The sequence below is a fragment of the Sapajus apella genome, unplaced genomic scaffold, assembly GCF_009761245.1.
Source record: "Sapajus apella isolate SASKATOON/1434 unplaced genomic scaffold, GSC_monkey_1.0 scaffold31, whole genome shotgun sequence".
In the NCBI taxonomy this organism is placed as follows: domain Eukaryota; kingdom Metazoa; phylum Chordata; class Mammalia; order Primates; family Cebidae; genus Sapajus; species Sapajus apella.
The window spans coordinates 9,135,506-9,157,293 of record NW_022436971.1 but is presented as its reverse complement, the minus strand read 5'-3'; the positions used below and the strand labels follow the sequence as shown (position 1 = coordinate 9,157,293).

The 21,788-nt window shown below is 38.4% G+C and overlaps 1 protein-coding gene across 4 annotated transcripts in view; it reads right to left on the bottom strand.

Annotated features, from left to right (window-relative positions):
* CYRIA (CYFIP related Rac1 interactor A) overlaps nt 1-21,788 on the bottom strand; it is a 107,922-nt gene that overhangs the window by 12,435 nt on the left and 73,699 nt on the right. For all 4 annotated transcript variants that reach the window (XM_032294071.1, XM_032294074.1, XM_032294073.1 and 1 more), the window contains 2 exons: nt 2,711-2,832; nt 1,016-1,121 (listed from right to left, as the gene is read on the bottom strand). In XM_032294071.1, coding sequence (XP_032149962.1) covers nt 1,016-1,121; nt 2,711-2,832 — 228 coding nt within the window. The remainder of the gene's footprint in view (nt 1-1,015; nt 1,122-2,710; nt 2,833-21,788) is intronic.

Here is a 21,788-nt window from a genome sequence, read left to right as displayed (position 1 = left end):
GCGCATGTCTGCTCTATACAGTTCTTACCTAACTTTTATAGCATCTCTACAAGGATGTCTCTGGCCTTTTTGAGATATTCATGTATAAGAATACACTCTCTTCTGAGAAGGCAGCCAGTTCTACCTTGGCCTGCTATCAATGAGGAATTGTTTCCCCTCTTGCTGAGCTAAATGTTGTCTCCTCAGAATTTCCATTAACTGGGTCTACCCTTTGAGGAAACATGAAAAGAAGTCTACGCTCCCTGCTACTCAATTCTGCCGGACAGTCTTCAGAAACCCTCTCTTCTTGGAAAATTGGTTTGGCTCATTCAAATACTTCCCTGGGTCTTCACTTCTAGTCCTCTCAACATCATGGTCATTACTTTCCCAAGATATTTCAAGTTCTGTGTTTTCCCCTTAATCCGTGGCACTCATTTTATGGCAAAAGTAGAGTAAGACCTGCCTTCCTCATTCAAGATACACTATATTAACCAACGAAGCCTCCTCCCTGGGGAGTGATTCTGTCATATTGCTGGTCACATTGAGCGTATTACCAACCAGATCTGTCATTACTCAACATCTACAAAGCCATCCTGTACTTGCACAATTTGTTTAAAGCTTAAGGAAATAAGGTTATATTTGTTTTTCTTGTATTTTACTCTATTAAATTTATCATTGGACTCCAGACAAGCAAGTTCTTTGTTGGGTGAGCAGGTAACCTGTATCTTTCAACTTCTCTGTTACTCAGAAGTGTGATCACTTCACAGTAAAACTATTAAGAGTTGGACACAGCAGAGAACAGGATCAAGAAGATACTCACTGGTAGAAACACACTAAAGGTGCCAGTAACTTCAGGTGAAGAAACTTTGTGGTGGATTGAAAGAAGTGAAAATGACAAGAGCTGTTATGGCCTCTCATTTGACACAGTGGATGAATGTGGGACACTTTCCAATATGGTAAGCTGTTCCCACTACCTACTCAAACACCAAAACAGAACTCCATATGTGGGACATGAAAAGTACAAACACATACTCACCAAGTCTAATGGAAAACTCGTAAAATCTCTTTAGTCTTACAACGAGAGGACACACTGCATTCCAAGCTTTTTCTTGAAGCTGTATGTCATTGGGATTTTGAATTGCCTACAAAAACACAGTAGAGCTGTCTGTTTAAAAAGAAGCAGCAAGCTCCACATCAAAATACCCTAAGATTGAGAAATTTTAGTTAAAAATACAATCCCTGCTGTGCTTTGCTGATGTATAATACTTACATCAACATTGGTTCATTGGACTGTCCCCCAAGATGCTCATTTTGAATGGAAATTTTAACACTTGAAGATACAGCAAATGGCTCTACAGTTAGATCCTGTGTCATCTTACTTGTTTCTGTTATCTTGAATACAAAAAATTCACATCTATTGGAACAAACTCAGCCCTCTCCATCACCGTTTGATTCTTCTAAAGTGGAATTAGTGCTCATTATAAAGTGCAAATTCTGTAGACATTTCCTTTCTCTTTAATAGGTACTGCATTCCTGCCAGTTTGTCATGTTATCTAAATTATCTAAATTAAATGGTGACCCATAAGTAGAAAAACCACCTCTTGGTAGACTGTTACTTTCTTAGAAACTCTGCCTTGTCTGAGTTTCAGCAACTTGAGGATTATGATGCTGGTGGTGTTCTTTTAAGAAGAATGGGGGCAGTGGCAGTAGTGTGCGTGTGTGTGTGTCTGTGTATTTTCATGCATATATGTATGTGTTGATATTTACACAAAACTAATGCTTTAAAATAAAAAGAGTGCAAAATTTCTTGCTTTTAAGGCATTGTGAAGTTGTAAAAGTCCAAGTGGCGATTTTCTTTTTGTTTTTGTTTTGTTTTTTGTTAATTTTACAAAATCTCATAAAACATTTGAGATGACAGTAAGGTGGTTTTTTTGGCTGTTGTGTGTAACACTGGTGCAACCTGCCTGAGTAATTACCAAACGCCAGAAAGTACATGTCCACCCAGACTACACAATTCATATTTCAACGGTTGTTCACAGACTTTACATTGTTTCCCTTAAATGAAGTAACATATTGACACATTATTGTTTAAATGTGAGAACTGCAATATCACCTGTATGTTTGAGAATAGTTAATGTTTTACATAATCTATAGCACTGTGTGCTCATATTAATGCATTAGAATAAAAGGGGCCATTCATGCATTTTTTTTTTTTTTTGAGACATAGTTTCACTCTTGTTGCCTGGGCTGGAGTGCAATGGCGCGAACTCAGCTCACTGCAACCTCTGCCTCCCAGATTCAAGTGATTCTCCTGCCTCAGCCTCCCAGAGTAGCTGGGATTACAGGCACCTGCAACCACACCCAACTATTTTTCATTTTTTTATTTTTAGTTGAGACAGGGTTTCACCATGTTGGCCAGGCTAGTCTTGAACTCCCAACCTCATGTGATCCACTCGCCTCGGCTTCCCAAAGTGCTGGGATTACAGGTGTGAGCCACTATATCTGGCCCATGCTTTTTGTTTTGAAGGACACATTACCCTCCTTGTACTTCTTCCTGGGACTCTAGGAAATACTATGGCTATTACTTAATCTTGCTCTGCATGTGTGTGTGTGTGTGTGTGTGTGTGTGTGTGTGTGTGTGTTTGTGCATGTGCACGCATGCATGCGCATGCACGTGTGGTTTTCCCTCTGCTCCTCGGGTGTTGTCAGTTCAGTGTGATGATTGGCATACATCTCGGATCTCTGGGCCTGCGCCTTTGTAAGCCTGCAGGTCTGCAAGGATGCTCTCAGAATCCTGAAGGACAGCGCTGATCTGGTTCCAGATTTCTCTCTCTCCTTCTGTAGGCTGAGCATCTAAGAAACAAAGAAACCGAGAGACATAGAGTGCTGGTGTTTACAAACAGCTTGGGATGAGGATGGATATTCAGTTCTACCTGCCTGACAATCCTATCATATTCCTGCTGCTCTGGTATTTACTCTTTAACCTAGTAAGCTGCTAGAATGCTAGAAGGGCAAACTCACACAACTTCTCTTCATTAATCAGTTCAAAATAGTCAATGATCTTTTTATAGTCATAAAATAAGCATACAGGAATCATTATAGGCACTTATTTATTTATGTGGAACAAATCTTTTGCATACCTCCTATGTAAAACAGTGCCCAGGATGATAGAAAGAATAAACATTGTCTTTCTGAATTCACATTTTTTGGTCTTTTTCTTATTTTACTTTTTTTAATTACTATTTTTATTGCAGTTAAGTACACATAAATTTCACCATCTTAGCCACTTTTAAGTGTGCCGTTCATTGATATTAAATACATTCATAATGTCATACAACCATTGCCACCCTCCATATCTGTCGCTCTTTTCATCTTGTAAAACTGAAACTCTATTGGGTCTGCCTTTTAAAGGAGAAGCAACTGAATATTTCTGCTTTGATTGAAAATCTGTGAATCCTGTGAAAATTTGTGTAGATGGGAAAAACCGTCCACCTTATATTCCCATATTTAAAAATATGTTTAAAAACTGGATAACTAAAATACTTCAAACCATGATAGAGGCATATCACTCCTGAACACAAGGATATGTAGAAAACATTTCTCATTGAACCTGAGCTCATGCTAAGGAGGTTTGGCAAAGACATGCAGGGAGTTCATTTTAAAGACAACTGTTCTGTTTATCCTTGGTTTTGACCATGACTGTTGCCCACAAAAACAAGTGACGCACTGAAGCCTCCAAAATGAAAACAATATTCTAACAGTCACGGAAGTACCCTCGAGCTCCTCAGTGAATTCTCACCTGATTACCTTCCTGCATGTGTTCTTGTTCCTGGGGGCATTTCATGGGAGCTGGTGGCTGGTGGTGGAGAGGTGGTAAAGATTGGGTTTTATTTATCTGGTAATCCCTGTATAACAGGTTATCTGCCTGGTCTAGTAGGGAAGTTCATCTCTCCATCTAAAACAAAGGCACAGCTTATGGAGAGGAAACAGATGTCATTTTATAAAACTCTGTTTTAAAATATCCAGATCCTGAGGCGCTGCGTGCTTGCAGCAGAACTCACCAATAGAGAGTGAGGGTGGAGTTTACACCTGGTCTAACCCTCCCAGATCAAATCTCAGTTTTAACTAATCTTTGTGGGAGTACAAGGGCCTGATCCTGCAAAAGGGTTGATCACCAGTGTTTCTCTGGGTGTTAAGAAAAAAAAAAAAAGACAGCATCCACAAGATAAGTGATGGCCAAGTGGAGCACTGGCTATACTGACTTGGTGTTTGGAAAGGCTGAGATCAGAGGAGGAACTGAGGCAGGGTGGCTGCTCCTGCTTCAATTACCTGCACTCTCCATGACTGGAACCCATAGAGATTTTTAGACTAGTTGACGCACTGGGTCTTGCCTAAGACCTAAGAAACTGGTAGCGTTTCCTAATAAATGAAAGGTGAAAATCATCAGTGCTATGGCAATTCTCTTCGAGAAAAAGATCATAGGTCCTCACAGGTTATCCAGAAACTTTGCAAACTATACATTCAAAGAATGAGACCATTTCAACTAGGAACTAAGGAGGTATGAGAACGTATGTGAATCAGGACTCAGAGAAAGGGATGAAGAGTGGAAAAGTTAAACGTAAGGGATAGGACTTGAGCTGGGGTGATGGAAGGTGAAAGGGAGTATATTCATGAAGAGAGTACAACTTGGAAAAAGGCTTGGCAGCTGGAGAAAGCAAGGCTGGGAAACAAACAAGCAACCAAATCTGCCAGGTTAGAAAACAGAGTCTGCTGGAGACAGTAAGGGAAAAAGACATTTATTACAGGTTGAGCTTCCTATGTCCAAGAATCTCAAATGCTCCGACATCTGAAATGTTTTTAAATGCCCACATGGTGCGCAAAGAAAATTCTCACTGGAGCATTTTGCATTTTGGCTTTTTGGATTTGGCATGCTCAACTGGAAAGTATAATGCAACTATTTCAAAATCAGAAAAAAAATATGAAATGCTTCTGGTCCTAATAAGCATTTTTGAATAAGGGATATTCAACCTGTACTTTTTTAGGTTTTTACGCACTATCAGTGTTTCCCACAAACACTGGTAAGTTTTCTCAGACTTGATGTTACTCACAATATTAATCACTTTGTATTTTATCTTTTTTCTCCTTTCTCAAACTTTTCTCAAAGCGATGTAAGTGTCTTAAACAGAAACCTAAAAATCCGCAAGCTAGGGAGCCCATAACGGGAGAAAGTGTTTCGGTAGAATAGAATTCCAGGGTAAGGCTGGCAGTTTCTGAGTAAGAAAAGTGTCAGGGAAGAAAACATAAGAAAAAATGCAAAACAATGATCCTAGAAAACAAGTAAAAATAAAACACTGACTATTCAAATCCTTTCTTCTTTTAAAAAGTCATAAACCAAACAAAGACAATTTCCTAGAGAAGTATTTATTTGGAGAAGAAGAAAAGCAAAATAGTCTGTGACCAAGATTCTCAGGGCTAAGACGGTTTGAATATAATTATAAAAAGTGGGAAAGAATGCACTTTGAGGCCAGACCAGAAGGCCTCCTAATCTCAGCTGTCATCTGGCTCCACCCTAGCAAGCCACCACTTGATAAGTTTTAAACAAAACAGAATTAAAACTAAGCAGGCCAGAGAGAAGAGCAGGAACATAAAAAAAAAAAAAAAAAATCCTGTTAATGATTATTTGAACAGAAAAAGAGAAAGATTTCAAGTCAGTTTTCAAAAATAAGGCCTCTCTTAAGTGTTTCAAAAATAAGACTGTTTCTGTAAGGGTGACCTAAAAAGGTACTGGCATTAGAGACAAACAAACTGCACTCTCTATCTCAGGTGAAGGGATCCTTTCTAATACAAATCAACATTGACATTTATATGATCACAGAGTTGCATGAGTAACCAGGGGGCTGGTACCACTTCTCTCCCAGAGGAGGCGGACTTGGGGGGGTGTGGTAAACAAATACCTTCCATCCTACGGTAATTCTCTGCTGGCAGCTGGAGTGATCTATAAGACAAGACCCTTGGTCCTTAGCCTCCCTCTCTGAGAAACTGTTTTTTTTGGCAGATTTCCTGGCGTCCTATTAGAAATATTTCTCATGTGGTTTAGCAGTGGTGGGGTGCGGTAGGAGAAAGCCACTCCACAATTTCCTTCTTTCATCCGGGCTTAGAAATGTGTTGCCTCATTTTTATCCAAAATGTGTTGGTTTTATTGAATGTCTGATTTCTTCCTTCTCTCCTGTCGTGAAACTGAGGTCACCTCTTCCAGCCATAATTAGACGGGGAGCAGGGTCCCTGCCTTCTGGGCCAGAGTGCCATAAGATTCTCAGGGGACTCAAATCACAAGTGGTGTCAGCTTCCAAGGAAGAGAGTGACAACTGGGAGAAGCTCCAAGTCTGTCTGTCTCTCTTTTTAAATGGGAAAAGGACTGTGTGACCCACAGTGAAATGTAACACTGGCCCAAATCCCTGTGGAAGTCTGTGATTCTTTCTATTTTCATCCCCCAGCTAAATGATCATACAGTCAGAACTAATTAATGAAAATCTTAACCATTAGACTATAGGACTCTGGTCATATTTGTTTCACTCATCATTATATTTCTAGGGTGTGGCACAGGGCCTGGCACATAATAGATGCTCGAGAAAAATTTGCTGAACAGTTAAATAATTTAAATATACTACTCACACTGTGTTTTGTGATTTTTTTTTTCTGCTTGTCTTTGATCCTGAGATCTTTTGAGAAGGCCATTGGAGACAGGCAATAAACATGTGATGAATCAATGAATACATGAAGAAATTGGTAAGGTGGGATAGCACAGTGGGTACTTGAAAGCAGTGTGGTAAGTAAATGTCCTGTTACTTTTAGATCCTCTCCTCTGTCTCTACTCCCAAAAGACTTTAATTTTTTTCTTTTAAATGACAGGGTCTGGCTCTGTCACTCAGGCTGGAATGCAGTGGTACCCATTATAGCTCACTGCAGTCAAATGGCTTTTGTGTGGTTATATCTCTCCTGGTTGCCATTAAGATATAGGTATTTACCTACAGTCAAATTGGCCATCCACTCTTTCATTAACATCTGTGTTCTCAAATCATCCATTATTGATCTCCAGCCTGAATGTCTCCTCAGTGTGGTTAGCACACTAATAGGGTATTTGTTGAGTCTGACACAGTGAAAAACTGCACTTAGGTTTACTTTTTTAATCCTAAAGCTGTTATCATTTTGCCATCTGGAAAATCCCTTTGAGAGGCGTTGGAGCCTACACTTGGCTTTCTCCGTATTCAGATTCAATTGGTGACCATGTTTTTAAAATTTATTGTGTTTTCAGATGTCATGGAAAGACATCTTGAAAGGAACCCTGAAGAATTAGTGATTGAAAAGGTTACTAAATTTAAGCTATCAGCAACCCTGTAAAGCATCTGCTGAGTGAACAGGAACTCTGAACTGTGCGCTTTGCTTTTCTATTTTTAACACAAAGACTGACCTTTAGTCAAAGAAAGGTACAAACACACCCACCACACACACACCAATAATGTTATTGGTGAAAATGGGTCATTTCTAGTTGCAGCCAGTGTTTTCTTTGGTAATGTTTCTTCTAAGAACCATGTTCTAAACTTCTAACCATTGTCAATTATTTCACTGAAATTGAGAATGGTTACATAAAGCTGGGGTTGCTCCTGCCTAACAATAAAGCAGTTAAAAATCTCTGTGATTTACACAGGCAATTTCAGAAACCAATACTTTGAGGAGCCCTGGAACAAGTATATCCAGGACATTATCTGAGGAGATGATTTAAAGTGCTGTTCGGGACTCGCTACTGTGGAAATATGAAAATGTATCATGTGCCCTGCCACCTGCACACATACACATTTGTTATCAAGAACTCACTAAACTCCAAGTGTCTAGAATTTGTAATAGTAAAAGCACCTTATATATTAAGATAGTTAAACAGGATTAGTTTTGTTTGCAGGGGCTCAATTTGCTAATGATGATGAATATTAACTATCAATATTTTGCTGTCACCTGAGGCAGTGTGGAAGATTTCATTGTGGAGAACAGTGATATTTCTTTAAACCAATGCATGGCATTCCATGATGCTAATGGAGAAGAAGGCGGTTATGTGCTTTGTTTCTTGGGAAGGTCTTTGGTGAACCTACCACAGGGCATGACAGCAGGGCTTGCACTGGGGAAGGGTTATCAAATCAACGTGTTCTAATGTTTATAAATTGGCCAAGGACTTACACTGTCTTCAAATGCACCAGGAGCATACACACATTTTCCTAACAGCCTATTTAGGACTGTATGGAAAATCTGACAGAGAATCAAATTAACCTAAGATAATATGAGTAGAAACCACCATTTACATAGAGATGTCTTCGGTTTTGAAAGATGCCCTGGCATTTCATCAATAGGATATATAGCTATCTCTGGGCCCCATGACTGTTGTATAAACACTGAAAAAAGTACAGTAAAATGGTTTCACCAGAGCTGTAAATTAAATTCTGCCCTTCTTTCCCACCCACTTCGTCTCTCCCCCAATCTCTCTCCCCTCAGGGTAAACTAAGAAGCATAAATAGTTATCTATTATTAATATTTGGGGGTGTAAAATGGAAGTGATTTATAGCAGAATACTAACTGCTTATGAAAACAGCATAAAATTGCAAATGTCTGCTGGAAAATATAAGTGTGACAGGGCTGATGTATTTATTCGTAGAGGACATTAGTCATCTTACACCAGGGTCCAAAGTCCTTTCCTATGGAACAATCACAGTAGGACTGAAAAGATTGGGAGGGTCAGAGTTCCTGCTGGGCTGTCTATTTCCTTCACCTACAGTGGGACCATGTGGTGGGAGCAGCCCAAGGATGGCATTTTTGAGACCAGGTTTCACTGCCACTCAATATTAGACCTCAGGGCAAGCCAAGTAATCTCTCTGGGCCAGATTCATTATTACTAAAAGAGAGGGAAGCTAAGAATAGCCTGTCTCTTCCCTGCCTGCAAGGTCATAATGAAGATGACGTAACAGATTTAAAGCACTTAAAAAGGAAAAATGCCAAAAATTGAAGTTTTATTTTTTTTTTTTTTATGTCATTGAATCTCTGTATTGCCATCAATAAACTGCCTCTCTGGTATGTTCTGTTTTTTGTTTGTTTCCTTTTGTAAAGTGAGGATACTAGGCCAAAAAATATCTGATATTTTCTGATATTTCCCCACTTCTTCCAAGATGTTCAAGCCTCCTGTGAACAGCTTTAGGAGATGGGAAGGTAGCAGAGAAGAACAGATGAAAGAAGAAACCAGTCGTGGCAGGGAGTGGCCTGAGTTAGGCTGATTTGACTCAACACTCTTGTTTTAAGAGTAAGAGTGTATATTCCTAATAGGTCAACATAGTCAGAGTATTTTTAAGAGTACAATGATTTGGAGACTTCAGAATTTCTTTATACCCCAGCCCCCACCACAACCATTATTGATCTTGGTATTCCATTGTTAATTTATATGAGTTTGTCTTGCAAGAAAACCATTTTTTTCAGCCACTATCTTATAAGAAATTTCTTTAGTCCAATCTAGAACCTGTACTTCTGGCTAACATATCACTTATTCTCTGCTCTGTGATAGACTTCTTCCCTATTACCTGTACTACCATCTCTTCCATGTGCTCACATCTTATCTCCTCAACAAAATCATATGATTCTTGAACAAGAGGTCATGTTCTTCTAATGCCCCTATATTTATGCACCGTATCTCATTCCTCCAGGTCCTCTGCCACACTAAGAACCCACAGCCCACTGCTGCTGTTCCTGCCTGAGGAATTCAGGAGATGCTGCATATAGTTTCTTCATTGGTAACTATCAGTCAAAGCCCATGTTCCTCAGCTTATATTTCATGCCCAGCCCTAGGCTGGGCACGGAATAAAATACAGAATAATATAAGCATAAGATGCCATCTAAATTCTCCCTTCAGGGATGTGTACACCAGTGAGGAGACAAACATACATTTGCAGAAGAAAACTACCAAGGCTTGATACCTGACCATGTCTCAGATACTGAACGATTAACCAGTGGATGACTGATTTGGCACTAACAGACTGACTTCTGCCTGCAGTTAATTCTAACACACTGATCAAATATTCTGTGTTTCCAAAGTAGTACCCAGTCAAGGTATGAGAGAAAGAGAAAATCCAGAATTAAAAACAAAGAGTAGAATAGTATGAGATAATAGGAAAATCAATGAAGCATACTTATTGAGCACCTATGATATGGTTTGGCTGAGTCCCCACCTAAATCTCATCTTGAATTCCCACATGTTGTGGAAGGCACACAGTTGGAGGTAACTGAATCATGGGAGCAAGTCTTTCCTGTCCTGTTCTTCTGATGGTGAATAAGTCTCATGAGATCTGATGGTTTTATAAAGAGGAGTTTCCCCTGCATAAGCTCTTTCTCCTTTTGCCTGCTGCCATCCATGTAAGATGTGACTTGCTCCTCCTTGTCTTCTGCTATACTTGTGAGGCCTCTCTAGCCATGTGCAACTGTAAGTCCATTAAACCTCTTTCTTTTGTAAATTGCCCAGTCTCAGGTATGTCTTTATCAGGAGCTTGTGAAAATGGACGAATACAGTAAATTGGTATCAGTACAATGGGGTGCTGCTGAAAAAATATCTGAAAATGTGGAAGCAACTTTGGAATTGGGTGGTAGATAGAGGCTGGAACAGTTTGAAAAACTCAGAAGATAGGAAAATGTGGATAAGTTTAAAACTCCCTAGAGACTTGTTGAATGGCTTTGACCATCATGCTGATAATGATGTGGACAATGAAATCCAGGCTGAGGTGGTCTCAGATGGAGATGAAAAACTTATTGGGAACCAGAGCAAAGGTGACTCTTGTTGTTGTTTTAGCAAGGAGGCTGGCAGCATTTTGCCACTGCCATAGAGATTTGCAGAACTTTGAACTTGAGAGAGATGGTTTAGGGTATCTGGTGGGAAAAATTTCTAAGCAGCAAAGCAATCATGATGCAACTTGGGAGTTGTTAAAGGCATTCTGTTTTAAATGGAAAATGAGCATAAAAGTTTGGAAAATGTGCAGACTGACAATGTGATAGAAAAGAAAATCCCATTTTCTGAGGAGAAATTCAAGCTGGCTGCAGAAACTTGCATAAGAAACCAGGAGCCAAATGTTGATCACCAAGACAATGGGGAAAATGTCTCCAGGGCATGTCAGAGAACTTTGTGGCAGTCCCTTCCACCACAGGCCCAGAAGCCTAGGAGGAAAAAATGGTTTCATGGGCCAGGCCAGGGTCTCTCTGCTGTGTGCAGTCTAGGGACTTGGTGTCCTGCATCCCAGCTGCTCCAGCTGTGACTAAAAGGGAACAAGGTACAGCTCAGGCCATAGCTTCAGAGGGTTGCAAGTCCCAACCCATGGTGGCTTATATGTGGTGTTGACCCTGCAAGTACACAGAAATAAAAAACTGAGGTTTGGGAACCTCTACTTAGATTTCAGAAGATGTATGGTAATGTCTGGATGTTTAGGCAGAAATTTGCTGTAGGGGTGGGACCCTCATGAAGAACCTCTGCTAGGGCAGTAGTTAGGAAGGGAAATGTTGGATGGGTGCCCCCACACAGAGTTCCCACTGGGGTGCGGCCTAGCAAAGCTGTGAGAAGAAGGCCACCATCCTCCAGACCTCAGAATGGTAGATCCATCAATAGCTTATATGGTGTTCCTGGAAATGCCACAGACACTCAACACCAGCCTGTACAAGTAGCCAGGAAGGGTGCTATACCCTGCAAAGCCACAGGGGCAGAGATGCCCAAAGCAGTGGGAGCCTACCTCTTGCATCAGCATAACCTGGATGTGAGATATGCAGTCAAAAGAGATAATGTTGGAGCTTTAAGATTTGACTGCCCCATTGGATTTTGGACTTGCACGGGGCATGTAGCCCCTTTGTTTTGGCCAATTTCTTCCATTTGGAATGGCTGTACTTACCCAATGCCTGTACCTCCACTGTATCTAGGAATCAACTAACTCGCCTTTGATTTTACAGGCTCATAGGTGGAAGGGACTTGCCTTGTCCTGGATGAGATTTTGGTCTTTGGACTTTTAAGTTAATGCTGAAATGAGTTAAGACTTTGGGGGAACTGTTGGGAAGGCATGATTGGTTTTGAAATGTGAGGACATGAGATTTGGGATGGGCCAGAGGCAGAATTATATGGTTTGGCTGTGTCTCCACCCGAATCTCATCTCGAATTCCCAGGAGGGACCCAGTGGGAGGTAATTAAATCATGGGGGCAAGTCTCCTAGGCTGTTCTTGCGATAGTGAGTAAGTCTCATGAGATCTGATGGTTTTATAAAGAGGAGCTCCCCTGCACAAGGTCTCTCTCTTTGCCTGCTACCATCCATGTAAGAGATATGACTTGCTTCTTCTTGCCTTCTGTCATAATTGTGAGGCCTCCCTAGCCAAATGGAACTATAAATCCATTAAACCTTTTCCATTTGTAAATTGCCCAGTCTTGGGTATGTCTATCAGCAGCATGAAAATGGACTAATACAGCCTGTTAAGTGCAAATGATGCCAGACACTTTTGGGAGATACGGATCCGACAATATAGTCCCTGTCCTCAAGGACCTTAGGAGGGTGAGGACAGGATCATTAGATTCAGAAAGCATTTATTGGGTACTTTTATGTGCCTGCCGCAATGACAGGTGATGAGGGGGATGAAGCAATTAATAAAATACGACCGGCATTCTAAAGTGAAAGTTACAAACTATCAGTAATAATTTAGTAGAACAGTATAAGAAAAGTCACCATGCAGTGAGAGCTAAATGGCATTGAATGTAGAGACTTTTTTCAAAAACAACCTGAGTGGAAGCTAAGAAAGTTTCCCAGAAAGGAAGACATAAAATATGGCATCGTTGAAGCTATTATGTGACCCTTTCTTGGAAATCTTCCCAGGCTTGCCCTTCTGCAACTGTCTTCCTATCTTATCTCAGATCAAAGTAGTTATTCTCTCCTGTGAATCCTAGAACACAGGTAGCATCGCTGCTACAGCGTTTACCAACATTGCCTTATCGATGCTGGTCATGATGTCTGCCTCCTCCAGTAGAGTGTAAACTTGCAGCTATTCACACCACAACTAGTATAGTGCCTAGCACATGGAATACACCCTTTATGACAATCTGAAAAATTGAACCAAAAGTATTGAGTTGTTTCCATTTAAAATAAACAGATAAAGTAAATGTAGAATATACATACAATGGAATATTATTCAGTCTTAAAAAAGAAAGAAATCTTGCCATATGCCACAACATGAATAAACCTTGAGGATATGATGCTAAGCAAAATAAACAAGTAACAGAAGAACACAGATTGCATGATTCCATTTATATGAGGTATTTAAAAGAGTCAAACTCATAGAAACTCATAGAGTTGAATGGTGGTTTCCTGGGGCATGGGGGAGGGAAAATGTGTAGTTGCTAATCAATGGGTATAAAGTTTCAGCTATACAAGATATATAAGTTCTAGATATCTATGCTACAACAACTTGCCTGATTATAAATGTGTAATACAGTTAAAAATACTGTATTATGCATTTAAAATCGATCAGAGGGTAGCTCTGATGGTAATTCTTCTAAAAAGGAAAGAAACATAATCCAATATATTTTGAATTCATTTCAATTCTGATTAGACTAAAAAACCTATTAAATGCCCTTTGAGAAAATCAGAGAAATATCTATACAAACTATACATTAGGTGATACAAAGTAATGCTAATTTTTATATATGAATCTGTAAGACAGTTAGATATAAATATGTAACACATTTTCATATTATTTTAAAAAGATAAAAAATTCAAAAAGAATATTGCTCCCATCCTAACAAAGAAAACCAGTTAGATACTCTATAAAAATGTTATTTTAACTATAAGACACTTGAGGTTGCAAAATTCCTTAATGAATTATAATACATATGGTGGCAAGACTTTCCTAGGTGCTATGAGACCACTGGTGATTTCAAGTTTGACAGAGAAATGGTAAGAGGAGGAAGCTGTCATAAATACAGGTAACAAGAAAATAGCTGATATTTTCACACACTGTAAAAGGAAGAGTGTGAACAGTCATGAAAGCTGAGAGGCCCTGGGAGCTCCAAGCAGAAGGACAGTCTATATCTACCTGCAAAGTCTCTTCCATGAACCTTCACCAAGTGCTAAAAAAAGAAGCTGAGAACAGGAAAAGAAAAAAGATTTTAAAAAGGAAACCCTCTGGGTCAGGGGAAGATACACAAGGGAAATGCTCCTATACTCTCAGTCTTATCTGAGGGTGAAGCATGGTCATCTATTACTACGGGAGGGGAGAAGCTCTGGGAAGGTGCCCTCTAGGGCACAGCATGCCAGGTCTGCTGTGGTAGACACAGCAAAATAATGAAGAGAAAGCCACCATCCACTCCCCAGTAAGTAAAGAACAACTGTCTGCCTGGTGAGGCCAAGGAGGCTGATAAAAGACATCCTGAGAAGCACGTGCTCTAGAGGGCCTTCTGAAGGCTGAAGATGTGACAGGAAAACTGAGACAAACTCTTCAGATCCCCAGCTCTTTGATCCTTCCCTCAAATATCTTAAATTTACAGTGAACCAGATATAACAAGCAACAGTACAGCCTAGATAGATTGCATGGACTCAACCACACTAGTGGACTGACAGAAGAAAAGGCAGGTCATTTTCTGAGTGCCCATATTAGTCACATCAGTCATTACCATTCTGTTGTCTGGCATTTGATAAAAAAAAAAAAAAAAGGAAGAAATTATCAAACACAAGCAAGAAAATATCACCAAATAAGTAAAGATTCAATAGATACAGTCTAGACATAGTCCAGAGGTTGTAATTTATAGATGAGGATTCCAAAATAACTATGAATATATGTTAAAGAATCTAAAATGTTGAATAATATATATGTAAAAAGGGAAAATTTCGGAAAATTCATTAAAACTATTTATTAGGTTGGTGTAAAAGTAATTGCAGTTTTTGCCACTGAAAACAGAAATGCTAAAAATGAAAAATTCCATATTAGATGCTTTCTACTAATGATAAGCTCCTTGATAAGTTTATCATTAGTAGAAAGTATCCATAAACTTGAAGAGAGACTAATAAAAATTATACAAACTGTATACAAAGAAAATTTTTTTAAATGGAACAGAGTACCTGAGATCTGTGAAGCAATATCAAATCACCTGACTTATGTAATTGGTGTCCCAGAAGAAGAAGAAAAAGGAAACAACAGACAAAGACATTTGAAAAGATAATAAGCAAGAATGTTGAAAATTAATGACAGGTATTAATTCATAGATCCAAGAAACTTAGAGAACCATAAACAGGATAAATACAAAGAAAACATACCCACGCACATCATAGTCAAACCACTACAAAACAAAAATAGATAAATTATTGACAGCAGCCAGAGAAAAGCATATTACATCTAGGGGAGCACAATAAAAATGGTTTCTCCTCAGAAACAATGAAGCCAGAAGACAATGGAATTATTTTTTTCAGGTGCTTTAAGAAAAATAAAGCAAATAATAACTGCAACTAGAAAAACCTTCAAACCTGTGGATCTAGAACTCTATCCTTTAAAAATGAAAATTAAATAGCAATATTTTTAGACGATTAAAAACTCAAAAAGTTTGTTTCCAATAGATTTGAACTAAAAGAAACATTAAAATAAGTGTTTTAGACTTGGGTAAAATGACACCAGAGATACCTTATTATATGAGAAGAAATGAAGAACACCAGAACAAATAAATAAATATGCAAGTAAAAATGAAGGACCTATTAAAATCACATGCACACACATACACGCGCACGCGCACGCACACACAAACACAAATATACACACACACTCTCTTAAATGATGATTGACAGTTTAAAATAAAAAAACACATTGCAATGAAAAGTTTATGGCATATATAGAAGCAAAATATATAACAAAAGCAATGAGTGAAAGGTGTTAGTTTGCAGGTATACTGTGTTAAGTTCTTAAGTTCTTTATGATGTAAAGAATATATTTTGAAGGCAGATCACAATCATTTATAGTATAATCTCTAAAGCAAGCGAAAAGTGGCATAACTAAAAAGTCAACAGAAAAGACAAAACGCAGTACTAAAATACAATATCCATAACAGTTTGATTTAATCAAAAAGTCAGGAAAAACATGAAGAAAAAAAGCAAATATAACAAATAGTTCTAACACCAAGATACACTAAAATACAAACAACAAGTAAATGCAATACAATAATTAATTGTATAGACTCAAATACTAAGCTCAAATACAAACATTAATTAAACATAATAAAAAAATTAATTAAATGTAAATGGACTAAATATTCAGTTAAAAGGCAGATTTTTTTCTTTTTTTGAGACAGGGTCTCACTCTAGCTTCTAGACTGAAGTTCAGTGGTGTGGTCTCAGGTCACTGCAACCTCCACCTCCTGGCCTCAAGTAATCCTACTGCCTCAGCCTCTTGAGTAGCTGGGACTACAGGTGCATGCCACCATACCTAGCTAATTTTTGTATTTTTTTGTAGCAATGGGGCCTCACTATGTTGCTCAGGCATGACCCACTGTGCTCAGCCTAAAAGGCAGATATTATCGGCCTGGAGGAAAAAGCTAGGACCAGCTATACATTGTTTACAAGAAACACACTACAATGATAAAGACATAAACAGGATGAAAGCAAAAGAATGGGAGAATATAAACCATGTTAAACACTAATCATAAAAAAGCTGGTATAAGTCAAAATATAAAATGCTTAGGGGTATATTTGACAAAAGATGTGTAGCACTTTTATATTAAAAACTGTAAAATATTAGTGAGCAAAATTAAACAATATCTAAATCAAAGGAAAGATATGCTATATTTATAGGTAGAAAGAATATTACCCAGATAACCATTCTCCTCTAATTGATCCATAGGTTTAATGCAATTATAATCAATATCTCAGTAGAATTTTTTTATTGTAGAAATTGAGGACTAATTAGAAAATTTATTTAGAAAAGTGAAGGAGTTAGAATAGCCAAAACAATCTTGCAAAAGAGTTAAAAGACTTATTCTTCTTGACCCTAAGACCTATTATTTGTTACATTTGGTATTAATTCGTGAGAAGGTAGATCAACAGAGCAATCAGAGAAAACAGGGAATCCTGAACTAGCCCACATCACACATATTACAATTAGCTAGTTTACAAAATGGACATTAAAGCAATCCACCTGTGCTACTACAATCTTATAGACTATGAAAAAATAATAAACCGAATACCTTTCTTACAACATATACAAAAATTAGTTCAAGATCAGTCACTGACCTAAATGTAAAGCTTAAAACAATACAGCTTTCAGAAGAAAACAAAGTAAAGTATCTTTGTGACTTTGGTATAGGTCATGATTTCTCAGAATACAGAATGTGTTTAGCATATAATTAAAAAATTATAAATTTTACTTCATCAAAATCTGAAACCTCCATATATGAAAAGATATGATTAAGAAAATAAGTAGGCAAGCCAATGACTAGGTAAAAATATTTGCCAGATAATATCTTATATAATACATGTATCCAAACTACAATGAAGAACTCCTACAATTTACCAATACAGAGACAAGCAACCTAATTAAAACTAGGCAAAAGACATGACAAGATATTTTCTTAAATAGATAAGCAATTATACAATAAGCACATGAAAAAGAGTTCAACATTGTCGGTTATTATGGAAATGCAAATTAAAAACACTGTGAGTTATTACCCCACCACTGCTAGAACAGCTAAAAGAAAAAAGATTGGAATACCAAAAGTTGGAGAAGATGTGGAACACTTGTAGTTGCTTAGTTGTTGTTAGGGAGGTAAAATAGTAAATCTCATTTGGACAGCTGTTCACAGGTTTTCTTTCTTTTTTTTTTGTACGTGCAAGCATGTTTATTATTATTTTAATTTTTATTGTTATTCTAGACCCAGTGGGTACATGTGCCATGTGCAGGTGTGTTATAAGAGTATATAGTGTTGCTTCACTTTTTTGAAAAGTTACATATAACTGTATCACCCAGCAATTCCACTGCTAGGTATTTACCCAAGAAATATAATGCCCACAAATATTCTACAAGATGTTCATAGCACAGTTACTAATAATAGCCCCAAGCAGGAGATAGCCCATATGTTCATCGACAGGAAAATGAAAACAAATTGTCATACAACAGAAGAGTATTCAATAACAAAAAGGAAATAAACTATTGATATATGTAATGACATGGCTGGATGTCAAAAACATTATATTGAATGATATTGAGTGAAAAATAGATACAAAAAAGCATATTCTGTATGATTCTATTTGTATGAATTTCAATTTAGAGATTTTATAGACTTATATTTTGCAATATAAGTTAGACCTGATTAATAGCTGTTTCTGGAGTCCGGGAGGTAGACTGCCTGGGAAGGAGCTTGATGGAACTTTCTGGAGTGACATGAATATCCTATGTCTTGATAAAGTATGGCATGTGTTGAAACCAACTAAACTGTGAACGTAAAATTGATGCATCTTAGAGCATGTAAATTACATCCCAATGAAAGTAAATTTTTAAAAGTGCAGTAATCAGGAAAAGAAGAGAAATAATATATTCTGGGAAGAAGGAATAGTGTCAGCATTAACCAGAAAAGAATTAGATCTTCCAAAAAAATCCTTTTTTAAAAACAAAAAAAAAAAATTACAGCTTAGTTGAGATTTAATTCACGTGCCATATGACTCACCCATTTAAAGTACGTAATTCAACAGTTCAAAATATATCCTTAGTGTCATGCAAGCATCACTACAATCAGTTTTAGAACATTTTCATTGACACCCCAAAAAGATATTGCACCCATTAGCAACCACTCCCCAATTCTCTCCAACCCTCTCCCCACCTCCCAGACCTAGACAAATAATCTTTCTGTCTCGACAGATTTGCCCATTCTAGACATTTCACATAGATGAAATCAACAGTGTGTGGTCTTTGTAGCTAGCTTCTTTCACTTAGCACAATCATTTCAAGGTTCATCCATGTTATACCACATATCAGAACTTTATTTTTTTTAATTGGTCAATAATGTTGAATTGAATTAATATGCCATTTTATTTGCCCATTTATCAGCTAATGGCCATTTGGGTTGTTTTCACTTTTCAGCTATTATAAATAATGCTACTATGAACTTTAATGTGCAAGTTCTTGTGGGGGCATATATTTTCATTTTTCTTGCATACATATCTACGAATGGAATAGCTGGGTCATATGGTAGCTTTATGCTTAGCCTTTCAAAGAATTTCCAGACTGTTTTCCAAAGCAGACATACTATTTTACATTCCTACTAGTGGTGTATGAAAATACTATTTTTTTTTCACATCCTCATTAACACTTATTATCTCTCTTTTTGATTAGAACAGTATTAGTGGGTGTAAAATGTGATCTCATTGTCGTTTTGATTTGCATTCCCTTCATGACGAATGATAGTGAACATCTTTTCATGTGCTTATTGGCCATCAAGCCCAAAAGAAATCTTTGACAGATCAAGTTACTTGCTGATTGAAAATGAAATGGTTTATTTGAAGTGAGAATGCATAGATTTTAATCTACTTGCACTTCTACCTAACTTGGAGGTCTTCCACTCCAAGCTTTGGATATTGGAGCTCAAAAAGTTGCATGGCTCAGCTTCCCTGTTGTAAACACCACATACGTATCCTCACCTGGATGCATGAGTTAAAGGTGGTTTACAAAGCAGCTTATCATCAGAAGCACCTGGAAACGTTGGAAAAATGGATTCTTGGGACTAGACAACTGAATCTGAATTTTTAGGTGAGGCTCAGGTAATCATATAAAAAGAAGGTTCCCCCAGATGTTTCTAATGATCATTTCAGCCTTGGAATTACTGAAACTATTTCATGGAAAGGTTAATGCCTGCTGCCTATGTTGGGTGCCATAATGGTGGGTCTGATTGCCCAATCTTGAGTAGAGCTTCAGACATACTTCTCCCTGTAAACTGAAGCCATCACTCATGAAAGATTAGGCTGCTGCATTAATCTTTCATTCCACCCCCGTTTCCTAGCCTTCAATGAGGACATAGAGACATGACAAGGAAGTAGAGAGAGAAGGGAAAAAAAATAGAGGGATGAAAAAGAACAATAAAGAAGATGTTAAGTGATTTGTAGAGAAATGTGAATGCCAAGTATATAAAATGTGCTGCAAAGGTCAGACGAGAAATTAAAACAGATCTATGCAACTGGAAAACCTAAGGACAGATGTGTCTAATTTTGTATTATTTTTTGACCCAGCTTAATTATATCTATTTGACCCAGTTCAATTATATTCCATCACTAACTTCAAAAAGAATATTCAACACTCAAAGTAGAGGTGCCAAATTCATTAAAGGTGTTACTAGGTGCTGTTCAGCCTTCCTCCCTCCCGACACCTCTTCCTCCTTAACTCTTTACAATCCAGTCTCTATATTCAAAGCAACAAATTCTGAATCTGTTCCCCTAGAGGCCGCTAGTTACTTGGGAAGCTCACTGCCTAATTCATCATCCCCTTTTCAAGCTTCGTTCTTGACAGTTCTGCAGCATTGAATCCATTACACTCCCTCCTTCTTGATCACCTGTGCTCTCTTGACTACCTGGATAGAGCCCACTTCACTATGTTCCCTCATGGGATCAGCACCTGTTATTGAGGATCATTCATGGGCTAAGTGCAGGGTCACAAAACTGAGGGAGACCCAGATCCTGCCTCCAGGAATCTCAAGTTAGTAAGATGTCCTCCTTCTTCCATAGTCTGACCTCTCTCATGGATCCTTGGACTGCTCAAGTCCAAGCCCCCTTTAAACTTAAGCATGCCTAATGTTCCCATCCGCTCAGCTCTCTGGTTTTCTCTCAGGGATGTATGCTATTCTCTTCAGAGGTGACCCCCAGTTCTGGACATCTAGCCCTAAGCTCATAAGCTTGGCAGCCTCACCTTCCATAGTCTAACCCAAGCCAGCCTGCCACTTCATTCCCCGTTTCTCTCCAGCAAGCATTTGGTGTTTTGTCTAAATGGAACCTCTTGCTGTTCTTAAACACGCCCTTCCTATTCCAGTTTCTATGCCTTTAATCATACTGTTTCCATCTGGTAAAAAAACTCTCCATACCTGTGCCTGTAGAAAAACCACTCATTCTTTAAAGCCCATTCCAAATGCCAGTTCTTGCAAAAAGACTTCTTCAATTCCTCCCATAGCCTTCTGTCTCCTGAGAGTAGACGTACACTTTTCCTTCCTTACTCCCATGCCACACCGTGCCTTATAAGTCCTTTATTTATTTCGCCTTGAACCCAGTGCCTATATTGTCCTCCACTCTAGCCTGAGACTTCACTGGGCAATGACCGCTCTTCTTTACTTCTGTGTCTCTAACACTGAGTAGCTTACAATTACACTCACAACCATACTCGGCACACCCTTAGTGGACAGAGTTGAAATCCAGTGACTCAAGGAGAAATCATGAGATGTCAGCCCACCTTCTCTACTCCAGTCCATCATCACTGTTTCTTAAAAGTCATCTTTAGGAAATAGGATTTTCAGGATAAATTTTTTTTTGCACGAAATGTCTTAGCTTGCAGACAACTAAGACGTCCCTCTCTGGTCAAGGACAGAACAATGGCAATAGCTCTTCTAGGAAGCTGCTGGTGCTGAGCGCTTAGGGAAGGAAAGTCAGGGGAGGAGGAGAGCCAAAGAGATCTGTGTTCCCATCTTGATTTCCTAGTCATTCCCTGTGTGACTTCACCCTACTTATTTATCTTCTCAGAGTCTCAGTGGAATAAAG